We start from the raw sequence: 19,143 nt of genomic DNA, 5'->3' as shown, positions 1-19,143 counted from the left end.
AGCTGTAGTAAGGTACAGTATGTGGGGTTGAATTTCTGGTATATCTGTGTATGTGTGAATCCATATGTAATGGGTACACTCATTGTTGTAATTTTCTAATAAAAAGTGCAAGAACAAGGAAATGTGTAAAATTCTATACATTTTCTCTGCTAAACCTTTGCACGCGCTATGTAGTATTTTAAATCTAAACAGAAGAAATTAGTTTCTTAAATCGTGCAATATATCTTAAATATGTTAAATAAATACATTTCCTGAAAAAAAAAAAACAACAAAGGCAGGGAGGTGAGAGATACTGTACATCACTTTTCATCTTTTGACCCCTACACAGATGTTTTGAACAACTTCAATTTGAGAAAATAAAACTGAATTCTAAAATGAGGCAAAATAATCATCATAATAATGAAAATGACTGCATCTTTTGTTGAAAGTACTGAATTTAAGCATTATTCAATAGCGTGGAATTATCGTAAGAGCTTGAGCTTGAGATAGCTACAAAAGCTTTACTGAAAGGACATGCACTCACTGGACATTTTATTAGGTGTAACCTGTTCAATGGTATGTTAATGCAAATATCTAATCAGCTAATCACATGGCAACAACTCCATGCATTTAGGCTTGTAGACATTGTCAAGACAACCTGCTAAAGATCAAGCTGATTTAACACTAGAATTACCATAATCTATGAAAAAACTCGCAGATCTGGCCCACCTTAAATCCGTTCGCAAAGCAGCCGGCTATTCCATCCCCCCACTGACTTAGAACGTGCACGAACTTCTCCCAGCTCATGTCTTGATTGATTATCTGGGAGTGAAGTGGAGTTTTAGAGTGGAAATAATAAATCGTTATTTGGAACACACGCATTTCATGTGTGTTCCGTTTCTACAGTAATCTGTGTAAACACATTTTTAAAACCGAAAGTTTTTTCATATTTTAGTAGTAAATGACAAAATGTAGGCATCTATACTAATAAAAGGCAAAACCCTCACTGACTGACTGACTCACTCACTGACTCATCACTAATTCTCCAGGTTCCCGTGTTGGTAGAAGGCTGAAATTTGGCAGGCTCATTCCTTACAGCTTACTTACAAAAGTTGGGCAGGTTTCATTTTGAAATTCTACGTGTAATGGTCATAACTGGAAGGTATTTTTCTCCATTTACTGTAATGGAGTTGAGCTCGAAAGCTGTGGGAGGCGGAGTTTCGTGTGACATCATCACACCTCCCACATAATCACGTGAACTGACTGTCAATGCAGTGCGTAGAAAACCAGGAAGACCAATAAGAAACAATAAGAAGCGAGCGAGTGACATATACTACCATATTCATGAGTGCTGCTACTTCGGAAAGAAAGCAAGGTGTAAACCTAAACTTTAAATTAAGTTCATAGACAGGCTGCCGCTGGCGTTTCTCCTGCCCACGGGTAATGCGGGATACAAGTTTAATGAGAGGACGCAGGATATAAACGAGTTTTGATCACTTTGTAACTAAGTTAAAATTGCAGGTGAAGCGGTGTGCTTATGCAAATTCCGAGAGACTGTGTTTGTGGGGGATTGATAGTTAAGGCGGGTTGGGGAGTCATGTCATCATCTCCCCTCCCATTTACCTGATTTCGCTCTGAGCTGAGCTCCGCGGCTAACACGGTCTTTCGAAGCAACTTCGTCACACTGCCACCAAATACTCACAGAAAAATCCACAAGTTAATACACACGCTGTCTCTAGAGTTTATCCACACTGAATCCTCCAGGCACTACTTACAAAAGGTTACATTGACAATCGTGTTACGTTATTTTTAAAATCTTTCCTTTTCTTAGCACAAGCACAGCTGAGAAGCTTCGATGCATGTGCTCCATAACACGCTAAAAAATAATGCATTTAATCACACTTTGCATTACAAGCAAAGGGGAACTTTTGTCAATGCATGATTTCCTGGTACACCGATTACTTTGATCAGCGCATCCCGATTCATTTTACCCTCGCACCACCTTGGTTTGAGAAGAAGTATGAAAAAATATGAGGTTAACACAGAAAAACAGATCACCAATTCAAGCTTTATGAATAATCGATTCGCCATCAATAATTGTTTTGGTAAAGCCATACTCAGTGTAATCCTCCTTCCATTTTATAAATTTTCCGCCACTAGCCATGATTAAATGAACGGTAAAAAAGTAAGAGCGAAGCAAGGGTGACTTATTTAGGCAGGCATATATATATGACCGCAACACTCATGACAATGTCAATTATGTTACGTTATTATTAAAATGTTTCCTTTTCTTTTTCATTACTTCTTTAACACACTACTTCTCCGCTGCGAGACACGGGTATTTTGATATAGATATATATATATATGAATGGCCTCCAAAGAGCGCTGAGACTTTTGATATTGTGAACGTGTCTGCAAAAACTGGGGTCTCCAGCCCAGCGAAAGTCGAGCAGCCGGTGCGCGCGCATAGCTGTGCCGGCCTTTGAGACGCTGACTGCGCTTCTGCCTTAAGTCAAAGTGAGCACTTTTCATTTTTTTCACCCTCCCCCTGAGCTATAGCCCAGACAAGTGCAAACACGGGACCTTTTCTACACCGCTGCAAACTATTATTAAGGCGATTCGCACTTTCTTTTCAACAGATACGATTATGAGGTCGTCAGCTTGGATTATGAAGACACGCGCACGAGTGGAGGACTGACCGTGCCATCACAGCTGAATAATGGCAGGGACGTCTCACCAGTCTACACAAGACCCACCGCGACTGTCCCCAAAAGGCGATCATAACGTCAGCAAACACATCTCTCTATACTATATAATAGAAAAAGGCAACTTTCCTTTCTTTACACCTTTTATCCCAAACCAAAGCCTTTCTCTCTTAACACTGCAGAGGACACAAACATTTTCTTTAATTGCTGGTAATGCCGGTAAGGCACATTACCAGAGGCAGAAATTTGAACGTTCACATAGAAAATGTAATTTCTATACCACAGCTGTCGTGTAGCGCCTTTCAAAAGGGATCTACTACCGAGAGATGATCCATATACATTTTAGCTGCTGTTAGTACTACTTACCTGTTGTGTTACACAGTCTTTAAAATAAAGTTTACCCGCAACCACTCCAGTAGTGCTCAATGTACCTGTACTTCTTAAAACGTTAATGTTTTACTGTTTAATAACTTATAGACTATATTTTATTATTTTTCCCTTGCACTCAGTGAACAAAGCTATACACACACATATAGACACATACATATATACACACATATATATACCTGTATGTATGTTTGTATGTATGTGTGTGTGTGTATATATATATATATATATATATATATATATTGTAACAGAATAAGATGCTTCTCGCACCCTTGTACCCTCAGACTATACGCCAGACACCAGGTAAAAGTCCAAAGATGATATTTATTATAATAATAAGTGCACAAAGCACGCCCTCTCCACAATTCACAATAACAATAAACCACAATAATAAACAATCCTCCACTCCCAGACGCTTAGCCACCCTGCCTCCCAACTCAGCTCATCGCCTGGGAGCTCCCACAGTCCTTTTATATTCCCTGACCCGGAGGTGTTCCTTCCCAACAGTCCACAAGTCCTTATTCCTTCCGGGTCAGGGTAAATAATGTTTTTCTCACCCGAAGCCGCCGCTCTTCCTATGACGAACTTCCGGGTCATAGGGCATGAAGAACTCTTCGGTCCTCCCTGCAGCTCCCTCTCGTGGCCCCATGGCATCCAGCAGGGCGGTGCATAAAACTACATGGTCCATAATGCCCTGCTGGTCTTCTGGGGACCTCCATGCTGCAAGGAGGGCTCCACCTGGCGGCTTGGGGTATTGGCCGGGTACATGGCCGGCCATATCTTACAGTATTCCCCCTTAATTTAATTATAAAGATTCGGAGCGCCTGCCCCGAGAGGGAAGTCTTCCTCCAAGAGGACGCGCCATCCGGCTCTGACTGCGTTGCCCTGTCCTCGAGCAAACCTTGGGGACGGTGTACCTCCTGTCTCCCCGGGACATTGGCGCCACTCGTGACCCGTCGCTGGCAATTGTAGCACCACGAAGTCCTCCTGGTTGGCTCTTTTCCCGAGACCTGAAACATCTCGGGAACTCGGTCAGCTCCACCCTTTCCCCCGCCAAGGAGGGTTTTCTGGCCGCCTCGCTGCTCTCCGCCCTTTTTCCCACCTTGTCAGGAGACCCACGGTGTATTTCGGGGATCTCCTGCTTACTTGTCGGCGACAGCTTGAGTCTCTATTAGAGAAAGAGAGCCTCTTTGCTGTTTGCATGCCCGCTGACTTTAAAGAAACCAGAGGCGGCGTCTTCAGCACCGCATCGCCCGAGAGACAGCACTTTTCAGCTGCTCTGGTACGATCAGTGCTTCCACCGCCCTTCTGTCATCACACCACACTCGTTTGTAGGGCTCGAGTGACTTGGCACCCGCTACTAATTAACCGGGCCCCGCCACTCTGTGTCCCTTATTCTGTACGGTACCGTAAAACTCACCTGTACCGCCAAATCAATCATAATGGGAGACTCCTGACCAAATCGCCGTAGGAATTCATCCACCCTCCTTAAAGGCGCCGCGCTGCTCCCAGATCCCCAGTGATCTTCTTTATTGTCTCCACCACCTGTAAAATTTGTGCACGGGCTGAAGCAACTTTTCCAGCTCGTGCACGCCCAAAAGTTACTTAATTCACCCGAGGCATGCTCGAGCCATCATTAGCCTTACCCTCCGGTGGGAGCCAATAAACACGCCGCTCCTGGCACGTGCTCAGACAGGTCCCGCAAGGGAGCCTGGGATTTGGAGTTCTTTTCGAGGACCGCGGTGCCGCTTTTGGCTGACTGTGATCCGCCTGTATCAATTTATCGACGGACCGATCAATCATTTCCGGACCTCCTTACCTTTTTGTAGGAGAGCGGTACTTGACGCCTCCCCTTTCCCCTTCAAAACTCAAGTCCGCTTTTCTTGGGCGAAGCCACAAACAGCTGGATACGGAACGCCACCTTCCTGGAATCCCTTGTGGTAGGTCACGTGTCCTCGCCGCACCCGTAATGCGGAAGTGCTTCGGGTTACTCGCTTGCCTGAATGAGAGCGCGCCATCGCTTCGGTCTGTCTTCTGCCTCCGCAGAGCCTTCGGATGGACATCTGGGAGGTATGTACATGGGACATCATGTGTTAATTTAAAAGATTATTCAGTACATTCCCCGACATACCTCGCCGGTGACGCCCTCCTCCGAAATCTCTCCCAAATGCGTAGCCGCCCATAGCTCCTCTTGAGCGCAGGCAATGCCGAAGCGCTAGACCTCCGCTGTTGCTGGCGCCTGCTTTGTCTTCTTCTTCCCATGACGGACTTGATAAAGATGAGGTTTCTGGCGATTTTTCTGTGTGTGTCGTGGACGCTGTCTTCCCGGATATTCTGTCCACAATAAATTTTTTAAATTTCAGGTCCTCTGCCAAACTGACGGCCAGAGAATCCTGCCGGAGCTACGCCAATTGTAACAGAATAAGATGCTTCTCGCACCCTTGTACCCTCAGACTATACGTCAGACACCAGGTAAAAGTCCAAAGATGATATTTATTATAATAATAAGTGCACAAAGCACGCTCCTCTCCACAATTCACAATAACAATAAACCACAATAATAAACAATCCTCCACTCCCAGACGCTTAGCCACCCTGCCTCCCAACTCAGCTCATCGTCTGGGAGCTCCCACAGTCCTTTTATATTCCCTGACCCGGAGGTGTTCCTTCCCAACAGTCCACAAGTCCTTATTCCTTCCGGTCAGGGTAAATAATGTTTTTTCTCACCCCGGAAGCCCGTCGCTCTTCCTATGACGAACTTCCGGGTCATAGGGCATGAAGAACTCTTCGTCCTCCCTGCAGCTCCCTCGTGGCCCCATGGCATCCAGCAGGGCGGTGCATAAAAACTACATGGTCCATAATGCCCTGCTGGTCTTCTGGGGACCTCCATGCTGCAAGGAGGGCTCCACCTGGCAGCTTGGGGGTATTGGCCGGGGTACATGGCCGGCCATATCTTACAATATATACACACACACACACACCTATCTACATTACATATATATATATATATATATATACATACATACATACACACATATATATAATTTGTGTGTGTGTGTATATACATAGTTTGCCAGTCCCCACATGTTGCTGTATGCTATTTCTTTTGTACTCCATGACATGCAGAGGAAAGAATAATACAGAACAGTAAGTTCAGCGCGATATGCAATCATCAGATTCGAATGTTAACAGTTCACACACACACGCAAGGATCATCCTACCTAAATTTACAACGTCTGTACCTGTTACAATGTATACACTTTTTTCTCCCTATGCTGTGGTTTCTATTACACACCTGAAAGAAAGAGACAATATATGTGAAAACATCATCACACTAATGCAATATTATTTAAAAATGAACAGCGTCAGATCGGGCGTGAATTTATGCTGGCGCTGTTACTTAGAGTCAGATTAGGAGCTTATTCAGTGCGCGCAAGAACATGCAGGTCACCAGTTGCTGTGTGTTACAAGATGCTGGCGGTGATTGACGCACATGTACTGTGCAAGGCATGCATGGGGCCACTGAGAAAAGAAAAGTGTTCATGGCTCAGCTTGCAGAGGAACTTCGTCGTTGCATCTTACTAGAAAAGGAGGATTCAACATCGACTCAGTTTACTTTCCTGAGGAAAACAGCTGTCTGGAACAGAAGCTTGTCGATGCTGAATCCTGGTCAGTGATCTACCTTTAGAAAGCCATCTCACTTCTGTGTATAAGAGAAGATGTGTGTGGTCACTGCCAAAACTCTGCTCCTGTGCCTTTAAGCACTCCTCCTCACAGCTCCACACACACCGGCTGCTTCCTTCAAGATGGTAGCTGCAGCTGCTAACTGCTGCCTGTCCTGCTGTTGCCACCAACCAGGTGCCCCCACTCCCTACCTCCAGGTATCTTCTGCCTCTGCCCCACGTGCTGCTGCTCCACTGCTGCCTCAGATTTTCCTTCTCCAGCGTCTGCAGGGTGGGTAATGGTGGGGTGCCCAATAGTGCCTGTAGTGCAACTACAGGTAAAATTCCGTTACAACGAACTGCCAAGGACCTAAAAAATATTTTGTTGTAATTAGAGTCTGTATATGTTGCTATAGTGCTTTCTTAAACTTGCGTCCAGGCGTTTGCACTCATTTCAACAGCTTCTTTCATGTTAATTTTAATCTCCTCCTGTCTACAAGTTACGCTGAAGAGAATTTTTCTCAGCATTTCCTTGAGTTTAATAGACTGTCAGGGTGCGAATGATGCCCACATCCAATGGCTGAAGCACTGCTGTGCAATTGGGTGGGAGGAATTCAATGCGAACATTATCTAAATACGGAAGCATGATGTGGGCAGCACAGTTATCAATCAGAAGCCGAGTCATCCTTTTCTTCTTCTTCTCATTGTGAGGTTTGTGAACTCTTTTGGGATCCCACCCCCTCCCAATGGGAACATCACACTGAAGTGCATCCCGAAGCGCGGTTGCTGTGTCTGTGTAAGATTGTTTGTCCGTTGCCTGGGCAGGGAAACAGCAGGCTCACAGCGGTGCAGTGAGGCGCAACAGAAGCAAATCATAAAAGATTGGGGTTGCGCTGTAAGTTCCTGTCTTACACCCTAAAACACAAGGCTGAGTCTCAGTACTTTAGCAAAAACAGCTTTTATTCAGCTTGAAATAGGAACAGTACAGTTATTTATTGTAGCGGGATCTGCCACTCTCCTACACACAGACACAGCAATCAGGCAGGGTCGTGGCCAGGTTAGTGGCCAAGTACAGGTGATCCTGTTCCCTGCATTTACAATGATCCTTGCATCAAGATCTTTTCTGTTTGTTTTGGTGAAGAGCTGCAGCATAGCTGTGAGCCTACTGTTGCCCCGGCAACGGATAAACAGTCTTTTACAGTGTGACGCGGAAACACGTCCCATTACAACTTGCTGCTGACACTGGTACAACTCAGATTGTCCGGCGTCACAAAACACAAAAAAGGTGGCTAAACATCTTCATGAAAATACCTGTGGGGGTGGGGGGGGAGTGACTCAGAACAAAGGGTTTTAAAAATAAGGACTTACCGTCATTCATTAACATGTGAAAGGTGAGGGATACTGTGGTTCCTTTCTCCGGCTGTCTGAGCGCCAGTTCAGATGCCATTTTAAACGTGGTGCTTTGATCAGGTGCTTGCACCATGCTTATGAATCTGGGAAAAAACAGCCCTGGGGTTGCGGGGGGAATAGGGGGTTAAAGTCATTCAGTTTTGTTGGTTTAATGTTTTTTTTTTTTAGTTTGTTATTTTTGAGATCACAGATGTAGGAAAGTGCTATTAGTTTGTTGTTATTGTTTCTTTTGAGCAGGGTTAAGTTTAGTTTGGTTGTAAAGGCTTTGGGTAATTTAACCCCCTGAAACAGAATATGGTTAGTGTCAACCTACAGCAGTGGGCTCCGAGAAAAAAATGATAGCGGCTTTATAAGGTGTGGGACATTGGCCACTAGGGGGGTTGTTTAACTGGCTGAGGATTACAGAGTTGTGCATGGGCTGCTTGTGGAAAGAATAACAGTCTCCTATTAGTCCGTTCAGGCTCCTGATTTTTTTGAAGTCGGAGGAGCTCTAATATTTGACTGCTTCAGAGCCTTAATTTTATTAGTTAATGGTCAGGCATTATTTTTTCCTAGAAAGGGAAAGTTGCCTTTGAGGAAAAGGCCATATTTTGATTATTTAGATTTTTTTTTTCTGTCATTTTTTTGACAATGTGTGTGTTGTTGAAGTTTATGGGATATTTAATTAATTAATTTATGTTTGTTTTCCTTTGTAAAATTTTTGTGTGCGAATATGGACACTATATAGGGGGGTCCAGATCTAGTTATGCAATTTTCCTTACACTGTAACTTAAGTTTATTACATAGGACATCACCCAAAAAATCCTGGACCATCGAGAAGTGTGCGAACTGACGACATGAAGAATCGTCTTCACGCAGAACTGGAATCGTCCCCACATAAATCAAAGTCATCTATACAATCTGGATCTGCATAATTAGATCTGGACCACCCTGTGTATATTCCTGCCCCAGAACTTTACTTGCCAAAGGATTGATATAATAAACAGCTGTTTTACTTTTTTCTTCCCGTTGTAATTCTTTTGTTTTGACTCTGCTAGCGTCAACTCCCGGTCCTGGTCGGTCGCAAACTACTTGCAGGTTGCCTGCTCCTGTAGGTAGCTTGTGACATATAGACTCAGTGATCGCACTTCTGGACACTCTTCGGCATGTTGTCCATTTGGGGGAGGTCCCAAGAGAATTTCTATTATGAACTGTTATAATTTTTTCATGTCTGCCGTTTCAATAGGAGGGTGACAATGAGTTAAATTTCAATGGATGTTTTTCAAATGTTGACGAGCAATAAGCAAAAAGTATCACTGAAAACCACCGAAAACAAAAACAGCAAAAAAACAGTACGAGAAAAGTTTGAAGAAAATTTTTTTTTACATTGTTTCTGTTTGGGCATCGTTGTGCACAACTGAGCTGCAACCACAGAACTAACTGCTGTGCAGATGATTCATTCAAACATTTCAAGGTCTTTGGGCACTTCATTGTAATGCAAGTATCTGCTGAATGTACATCGTAGTACCGAGATTTCTATAGACTCGTGTCATATGGGGAAACTATCGGGACCATAAAAATACTTTGTTTGTAATGAAAATTTTGTTGTAATGGAATATTACCTGTAGTATGTGTCGCTGCAAAGCTACGTCTGCCTAGCATTCTGAAAAGTGTCCTCAGTGAAGGGGGCAGCCATTTTGCTGTAGCCTTTCACTGAGTGAGTCTCTGTTGCTGGCAGTCCTCTTGCGACCCGGCTGTCAGACGGGGGGTTGGGGACCCCTAAAAAAATGTCTGGTGAGTGTTCAGTGCCATGCAAAAGTTTAGGCACCATTACTTAAAAAGTCTGTTGCTGTGAATAGATTAGTGAGCAGAAAATGAACTGATCACTAAAAGGCATATAGTTAAAGATGACACATTTTTTTCAGCATTATATGCAAGATGAGTTTTTTGTTTATTTTGTACAATTTTACAGTGAAAAAAGGAAAGGAGCACCATGCAAAGGTTTGGGCATCCCAAGATATTTGGCCCTCACAGTCCCCAGACCTAAACATTATTGAAAATTTGTGCATAGATCTCAAAAGAGAGAACCCAAGTATTCTTTTGCAAGGACGAATGGGTGAAAATACCCCAAGTAAGAATTAAGACTCTTAGCTGGCTACAAAAAGCATTTACAAGCTGTAATACTTGGCAAAGGGGGTGTTACTAAGTTCTGACCATGTCAGGTGCCCAAAATTTTGCCTCAGGTCCTTTTATTTGTTTTGGTATTTTGTACCTTTGAAAGATGGAAATAAAACTGTATTCTTGCTTAAAATGTTAAACAAATGTGTCATCTTTATGCCTTTTGGTGATCAGTTTATCTTCTGCTCACTTAACTATCCACGGTTACAAGACATTTTTTAGCAAGGGTGTCCCAAATTTTGCATGCCACTCTATTTGGCCCAATGATGTTTCACCTTTGGCGTCATATTTCCTCATAAACTAAATTTGTCTGTTTTTTGTTTCCAGCTTGCTTATAATTAAAGAAAATCTATTCAATCTAAGCATAATATAAATCTTAATAGAGCTGCATAATCTTTACTTTGCATACTTTGATACCTTTAAATTATGAAAGCTCATTTTTCAAAAAGGAATGACAACCAAGTGTCTTTTTATAGAAATAATGTGATGGATTACTTACTATGAGAAGAAAAATACATAGTGTTAATAGACTGGAGAATTTAAAAATAGACATCTTGGTAAGAATTTGTACTCATTCAAGAATAATCAGAGAAAATATTAACCACCATTTTTCTGTCATTAGTAGAACATAACATATGCTTTCTGCACTAAGGCAAATGCTTTTATTAAAATATTTAATTTGCTGTACAAAGTATTTTGATATTAGGAGGTGTCATGTAATTTCAAAACAACATAGTTAAGATTACCTCTTGAGCTTGTTGAATACAAATGATGATGTGCTATACTTTTATTGTAAAAAGGTTTGCATTAGACCACATCCACGCCTCTTCTGATCCTGCAATTGTAATTCCTAGGCTAGATGCAAGTAAATTAATAGATTTATAGCTAGTTTGGCCTAAATATTTATTATTAAGTTTGAGCAATCATAGTACAGGGTGGTCCAGATCTAATTCTGCAGATCCAGATCGACTGGATGACTTTGATTTATGCGGGGACGATTTCAGTTCGGTGGAAAGACAATTCTTTATGCCGTCAGTTCGCACACTTCTCTATGGTCCGGGATTTTTCAGTTGATTTTCTTTGTAATAAACGTAATAAGTTATAGCGTAATGAAAATTGCATAATTAGATCTGGACCACCCTATAGATAATGCTGCTTTTTTACAGATGACTTGCATATCTAGAAGCTCCCAACCCTTTTAAACTAATGTATCCCCCTCTCTACTTGACAGTTTGGAATTGGTTGGTGCATGTTTTGCCACCGTTTCACCAGTAAAAAAAACTGCATAATCTTAAATTTCTAATTAAAAACCTGTAGAATTTGCAGATCTTTATTTTATGCTTTTTCTCTTTTAACCATTGCTTTGTCATCTTGTTACCACTAACGGTAAGACTACAAAAGATTCCTTTAGTATTAATAACAACACTGTTTGCCAAATCTAGTCTTAGCTATTTCCAACATGCAAAATAATCATACAGGGTATTCCTGGATCAATTATGAAAATTCTACTAATTTACTGTGCTATTTTTCTAAAATAATAGTTGTATTTGTTATCTTCAGCATCATCCTTTAAGTAAAAACGATCCAGATTTAGAGGAAAACAAGCTACGAACCCAAAGGACTCCTCTGAAAGACAAGTGCTGTCAAACAGATCATCATCATCATGGGTGCTGTGAGCCAGGTATATGTGTTCTGTTTTACATTTTGTTACCTTTGAATGCACCTAACTGATTTTTGGGAGTATTTTTTATTAAGGACTGGGGAAATAATTTGTCATATACACATTAAAATACTATTACAAACTGTATACTTTTTCAGTTACCAGATTTCTGTATGATTTATAACCGTGGCAAATATCAGGATGTAATGACTGAAAAATACAAATCTCTTTTGTTTTTGTTACTGTGAAAACCTTTTTTTATAATGTTAGATGTGTTAACCAGAATTGCAGCTTGTCTGTACAAGATGGCTACATAACTAAGTAGAGAAATAAATGTTTATCTTGCACAAGGAGTGGAAACTGTCTGTTTGATGAGCTTTAACCCCTTATCAAGCGGGGTCATTTTTGCTAAATCGCTTGTAATTTGACCTCTCCAAATTAGAATCATTGCTGTTATTGAACTATCTGGAGTATAAACACATGTTTGGTCTCTTTGTAAAGGTAACATTCTCTAGTTTCACCCTTAGTAGTCAGAATCACTGTAGGTGTGACTGATCAAAAGTTATGCACATTAGAACTCACAGAAAAAATTAATTTTTTTGTTCTCGCCTAAGTTTTTTTGTGAAAATAAAGGCCTCTATAGCTGCAGTAGGTAGGCGGGGACAGAAACACACTATGTACCAACAGAATAACTTGTTGACTACTCACATTTTAAATTTGAAAAGAATACATGTAAAAATTACATTTTTACACCAGTTTTTATGTGGGCATGTCCAGGTGCTTTTTAGAGGGACCTATGGTTTATCCATTATCCACATTTTGGAACGTATGGAAAAAGTGTAATAACTTTTGAATGCTTCAACCCACATATATCAATGAGGGCTCTACTGAAAGCTTACACCTAAAGGAATCTATATCTACATACAGTGTCACTCTTAGTTATGGAAATTCATATTCCATAATAAAACAATAAAAAATACACATTTCAATATAAAAATAGTCAAAACAAGTCTTATGGGCCAAAAAAATATATATATTTTATTTTTTACTTTTTTTTAATAAAATGCACACAAACTATATACATTTTTTACAAACTGTTACAACACAGCTCAGCGTTTTCCATGCGCCACTGATTGTAGCAATCCCTAGCGGGCAGAAAGCACAAGGGCGTGTCACATGTCGCTCTCTGCCTCAGACATATCCTGGTCCGATTGATCACTGTGACGCCGCGTACATGCCTCTACGACTTAATCGAGAGTGTATTTACGTTTATCTGTACGTTTATCCATATTTAAAATGCGAAAAAACTAGGTGAAATCACAATAAACAACCACTCACCAAGTCTGCAGACTGGCACAAATGCCAGCTTTGCGCAGCTCCGATCGGTTTTGTTTACAAGTTGGTATGGCAAGTTACATATCGGCGTGCTCAGCTGCTCATTGGCTGTAAGTTTGGAGTGCCACTCACAGCGTCCAATCAAACTGGTAGATTCTACCAGGGTTTGGAGTTGTGCGTCATCGTTCAGCTATCTGTGACACTCGTTGGCTATACAAGGTGCCAGTCACCCCCCAGACCCCTCGTAATTGGCCAACTTAGGTGTCAATCAGAAGCTAACACTTCCGTGTAACATGCTTTAGCATGGTTATTGCCGACAGAAACAAATTATGTCTGATATGACCAATAGAAATGAAAAAAAATGTCGGAGCTAGTCTCAAGTTAAGAAACGTTTTCTGGAGTTTTTGTCCCTTTGAGGATCTATCGTGTGTTTTGGACCTAATCGTTTTACTGGATTATATTCCCTGGAGCCTTACGGACAGAATGAGATCAATATTGCTCGGAAATATTGATGTTTGACTTGCAGAGAGCCTTCAAAGGTAGGAAAAGTCAGCTCTTAAAAGTATTTACTTCTCTGTAAAAAAGGATTTAGTGTCAGTGCTGTGGTTGTTGTGTGTCAAAATGGTTTATATCATCGGACAAGACAAGACAAGACTCTGAATTTTCATTTGATGTGTAGTATGTCGAGGTGCATGACAGAAGAGCATGCACACATGGCTGTGACGTCGCCCAATCGTCGTTATGTACCAGGACCGGTACGTGTGCATGTTTTAAATACAATATAAATTCACAGCTATGAATAAGGTCCTTGTTGCAATTAAAGTAGCATTGAATGTGCAGATTGCAGATATAGAGAAGGAAGAGTTTCCTGAAGTTCATTTAATAAGTCAGAAACATACTGTAAGGAAGGGTGGTTGTGTTCTGAAAAGGGCTTGCTGACCATGCAACAAGAAAGAATGTGCATTTAGCTACTTTTCAGATCACATAAATGACAAATAGAAATGGTAAAAGTGAGCTCTTATTCTATATTTCTTGAGAAAATTTACAAAAATTGTATTGTGTAGTTGGAGTTTGTAACAAACTAGCCAAAGCCTGCTGTAGCATATGGCAGTGTAAGAATAGGAACGGAAAACGGTGAGAAAGGAATTCAGTATAACAAAGGCTTAGGAAACCCATCATCGCAGTACAACGAAAATAGCATGGAGCGAACCAATGCCAGTGGTCGAGAGAGTACTTTCCTGTAGCAGGCTACGGAAAACATAGACATATATAGATAGACACCGCATTCACTGTGTTGCCCAGTCGACACGATAATTCAGCGCGTCCGCTCTATTGCGAGTTGTAAAAGTGCCATTTAAACTAATACAGGTAGACGTGGAAACCGGTTTTCTGATGAAAAAACAATAATGTTTTAAACAGTATCATTTACAAACAGAAGATTTTGGCGATTTGTTTACATGCAATTATTTATATCCATTTATACACTAATAATGGCAATTATTAAATAATAATAATTATTATTATTATTAAATAATTCCTCCCGTGTAAGTAACATTTCTCTGACTACTTTCTTCCATCTCCGAAACATTTCTAGACTTTGGCCTGTTCTTACGCATCACAGTACTAAAGTATTGGTTCATGCCAGAGTCACCTCACCTATAGATTACTGTAATGGTATTCTATCTATCATCCCACAAAAACGTATCCATCGCTTACAATTTATTCAAAATTCTGCTGCTAGGATAATAACCTGCTGTTCTAAATCCACTGAACATACTACACCTGTTCTCTCTCAACTTCACTGGCTCCCTGTTAACTACAGAATACAATACTAAATACCGCTCTTAACATTTAAAGCTCTCTACAACCTCACTGATCTCCTACAGCCTGACACTCGTCTCGCGCACCCTGATTCTCATTTGCAGCTGTACTTTCTGTACCACACATCAAACTCTGTGGTATGGGAGCTCGAGCGTCTCTCATAGTGCTCCTGAACTTGGGAATTCTGTTCTCTCTCATAAACATCAGCTCGATTCAATAACACATTTTAAAACTACCCTCAAAACTTATCTTTTCAAACTGGCATACCAAATGTGAATTTTGCACTGTTACTGCCAGTTATCTTTGTTTGTTTGCTAATTATTGCTGTTTGATCGACAGCGACAGTGGACGTGGAAGTAGGATTAGAGATGGCGGGCGGGGCTCTATTGTGCGTATCCCCTGGTCTTAGAGTTGGCGGGCGTGGCCCTCTTTGTCTTGCGTGCACTCTCTGTCTTACTTGCCCTTAGTTAGAGTTAGTAGGCGTGGCTCTCTGTCTTGCGTGCGCTCTCTGTCTTGCTTGCCCTTAGAGTTGGCAGGCGGGGCTCTGTCGAGCATATCTCATGGTCTTAGAGTTGGCAGGCGTGGCTCTCTGTCTTGCGTGTGCTCTTTGTCTTGCTTGCGCTCACTGTCTTGCGTACCCTTTCAGCAAAGTCTGTCCACATATATGCCTGTGGTCCCATAAGGTTATAATAGAGTACTGAAATATAGATCGGAGAAGCAGATATAACTGGACATGGTGAACACAATAGCTTCCCACATCCAACACATTTCTCATTTTCTTTTAAACAAAGTGACTGTGTTGTCAGTATTGTAGTATACCTTCTATTATTTTTTACGTGTAAAATTTCTCTTCTTACACATAAAAAGTTTATCATATAACAGTGTATGCTTTGACTCGTAGGCATATCCACCCAACCTTGTGTATCGTGCATCTCTGTAGTTTTGAAGCATTATCTGTCTGTATTTAGTCAAAACAGGTACAGTCTAGTATCCTATGTAGGTTTTCTAAGTACTGTATATAATATGGTGTTCGCATAATGCCCTATTTCACTTAGCATATCGTGGATGATAAGTGGTGTATACCTGTATATTGAATTTTTGATTTGATTTAATATTTAAGAAAAATCAATGCAAATCAATATGGCCATGTTCTGTGCTTTTTATTTGATTTTCCATTATTTTTTCTAAATCTATAATAATAAAAGGCAAAGCTCTCACTGACTGACTGACTCATCACTAATTCTCCAACTTCCCGTGTAGGTGGAGGGCTGAAATTTTGGAGGCTCATTCCTTACAGCTTACTTACAAAAGTTAGGCAGGTTTAATTGAGAAATTGTACGCGTAACGGTCATAACTAGAACCTACTTTTGTCCATATATACGGCTATAGCCTGCAGCTCAGTCGTCGTGTGAGGCGGAGTTGTACCTGCCCATATAAGGCTGTCCGTCAGCAGCTATCCAATAGACACGTTGCTGCGAAATATTCGCAGGTGAAAGACTGTGCTTATGCAAACGAAGATGAGATGGTCAGGCACAAACTCGGCGAAAGTGCGAGAGAAACTTTTAAGTGCCGGGTCTTCGCTAACATTAAATAAAGCCGTGGACATCGCAAGATCGCACGACATAGCACAAGCACAGCTGAGAACCTTCGATGCATGTACTCCGAGCAGCTCACGTGAACTGACTTTGCAGGACTGGAAAGGTAAACCCGTGCATGCAGTGTGTGATGTCACAACCCTCTGACGCTGAACAAGCCTTTTGTACACACATCAATAGGAAAGCAAGGTGTAAAGCTTAAGTTTAAATTACGTTCATAGACACGCTGCCGCTAAATATTCGCAGACAAATCCACAACTCAATACCGAGAATGCCTGTTAAACATCTTAGATTCACGAGTACCGATTTGGGTAGTGATCACTTCGATAATTGAAACCTGTTCAAAAAACGCATTACACAATTGAGAAGGCAGCAAAAGAATATGAAGTGAGTGACGCATACAAGCATATTCATGTGCAACTACTGCGGAAACTAAGCACGGTGTAAACCTTAAGTTTAAATTAAGTTCATGGACAGGCTGCCGCTGGCGTTTGACATGCCTACGACGAATATGATATTCACGAGATACAAGTTTAATGAGAAGATGCAGGGTATAAATGAGACTTTTGATCACTTTGTAACAGAGTTAAAATTGCTGTAACGGAGTTAAAATTGCTGGTGAAGGACTGTGCTTATGCAAACGAATAGGAAAGCAGGGTGTAAAGCTTAACTTAATTAATTAAGTTCATAGACAGGCTGCCGCTGGTGTTTGACATGCCTACGACGAATACGATATTCGCAAGATAGATCGCACTAGATAGCACAAGCACAGCTGAAAAGCTTTGATGCATGTACTCTGAGCGGCTAACATGAACTTACTTTGTTCTGGCTTTAACTACTGTGAAATAAACAGACATAAACTGGAAGTGTGAGTCTGTGCCTTTTAATAATCTCTCGAGAGAAACATGGTGGCAGCGTAGGTGACAGAACTGCGCCGAAATTCACACCAGTTTGCTGTTAAAAGTTCAGGACACGGAGATGCTCACACTAAAGGAAAATGGAGGGCCTGAGACCACCGCAGACATTAAGCCTCAATGCTAAAGACCTGGCGAAGTCATGGAAAACATGGAAGGACGAGTTCAGATTATTCACAGAACTTGCAATGCCGGAGGCAGAGGAAAACACTAGGGTCAGATTATTCCGTTATCTTATTGGAGAGAGCAGCAGAGAATTGTGTCAGGCGCTGACCGGTGATTTAAGACCTGATGAGTTAACCATGAGCTTGATGATAAGTAAATTTGATGAACATTACAACCCGAAAATAAACGAAACTGTAGAGAGGTACAGATTTTTTTCAAGAAATCAGGCAAGGGGAGAAAATATAGATGACTACGTCACAGATCTGAGAGTGTTAGCAGGCACATGCAATTTCGGGGAGATTAAAAGTTTCCTTATACGTGACCGAATTGTGTGCGGAACCAGTGATGCAAGTTTAGAGAGGTGCATACAAATATGCAGAGCCACAGAACTGTCAAAGGAGAACAGTCACACAGGGTTCCCTATTCTATACTTCTCCCGGTGCGTCTCTAAACCCTCTGTGCGGTAACATTATCATAAGGCTTAACAATCCAATTGTTAACACCTTCTACGTGCACCCAACCGTCCTTATTACGGAGTCTTACTTGCTTTACCGCTGGCTGCTTCTATCCATTCAAATTCCCAGCTCTTTATTTAAACAGTTTTCCTTCTCACTTTTCCGCTCCTTCGCGGACTTCTCCCTTTTCGTTCAAAATACGCACCTCCTTGCCTTTAGTGATTTTGGTAGTAAACACTTCAATGAATGAAACTTGTTATCTTTACAACGGTTGACAAACACGGAATGTAACTTGAACACAGCACGTCCTCCAAATACGAAGCTGATTGAAAGAAATAATGATAATCAAATCCTTGATGACAGCAACACTCATAACAGTCACAAAACAATTACATTGACAATCAGGTTATGTTATTTTTAAAATGTTTCCTTTTCTTTTTCATAACTTCTTTAACACACTACTTCTCCTCTACGAAGCGCGGGTATTTTGCTAGTGTTAAATAAAATCCATAAAACCTCTAGCGATGTTTCTAAGTTGATCTAACTACAGCCCACAATACTTACAACTTTACTCAAGTAACACCCACAATTCTGTTGTTTCTATGTGTGCCCCAATGTTGCCTGGCAGTAAAGAGCATGAAGAAAAAAATGGATTGAGGGTCAGAAAAGTGTTTAGAATGGGTAGGGTTAGCTCTGCTGTTTGCAAATGATTTGGTTTTACCCGAGATCAATGTGTATGCAGTACACTGCATAAGAGGATGTCCAAGCATGTGCAGCACCTGCAGTTGGTCCTTGCTAAACACGGTTTCATAATATGTTCACTCATTTCAGAAGTATGTTTTTTCTTAAAGGATTAAGTTCTGTATCTTTTAAGTTGAAGTTATTTCTTCACAAACAT

General features: G+C 41.2%; 1 protein-coding gene across 6 annotated transcripts in view; it reads left to right on the top strand.

The window, feature by feature from the left end:
- The window catches only part of znf800a (zinc finger protein 800a), a 159,013-nt gene that overhangs the window by 79,571 nt on the left and 60,299 nt on the right, over window positions 1-19,143 (top strand). For 4 of the 6 annotated variants that reach the window (XM_039761176.1, XM_039761172.1, XM_039761174.1 and 1 more), the window contains one exon: window positions 11,861-11,981. The exons of the other annotated variants lie outside the window; for them this stretch is intronic. In XM_039761176.1, the coding sequence (XP_039617110.1) occupies window positions 11,861-11,981 (121 nt within the window). The remainder of the gene's footprint in view (window positions 1-11,860; window positions 11,982-19,143) is intronic. 6 annotated transcript variants of the gene reach the window in all.

The sequence above is a fragment of the Polypterus senegalus genome, chromosome 8 (genome assembly GCF_016835505.1).
Source record: "Polypterus senegalus isolate Bchr_013 chromosome 8, ASM1683550v1, whole genome shotgun sequence".
NCBI classification, from domain to species: domain Eukaryota; kingdom Metazoa; phylum Chordata; class Cladistia; order Polypteriformes; family Polypteridae; genus Polypterus; species Polypterus senegalus.
Note: the sequence above shows the minus strand (reverse complement) of the source record. Positions and strands in the feature narration are given on the sequence as shown.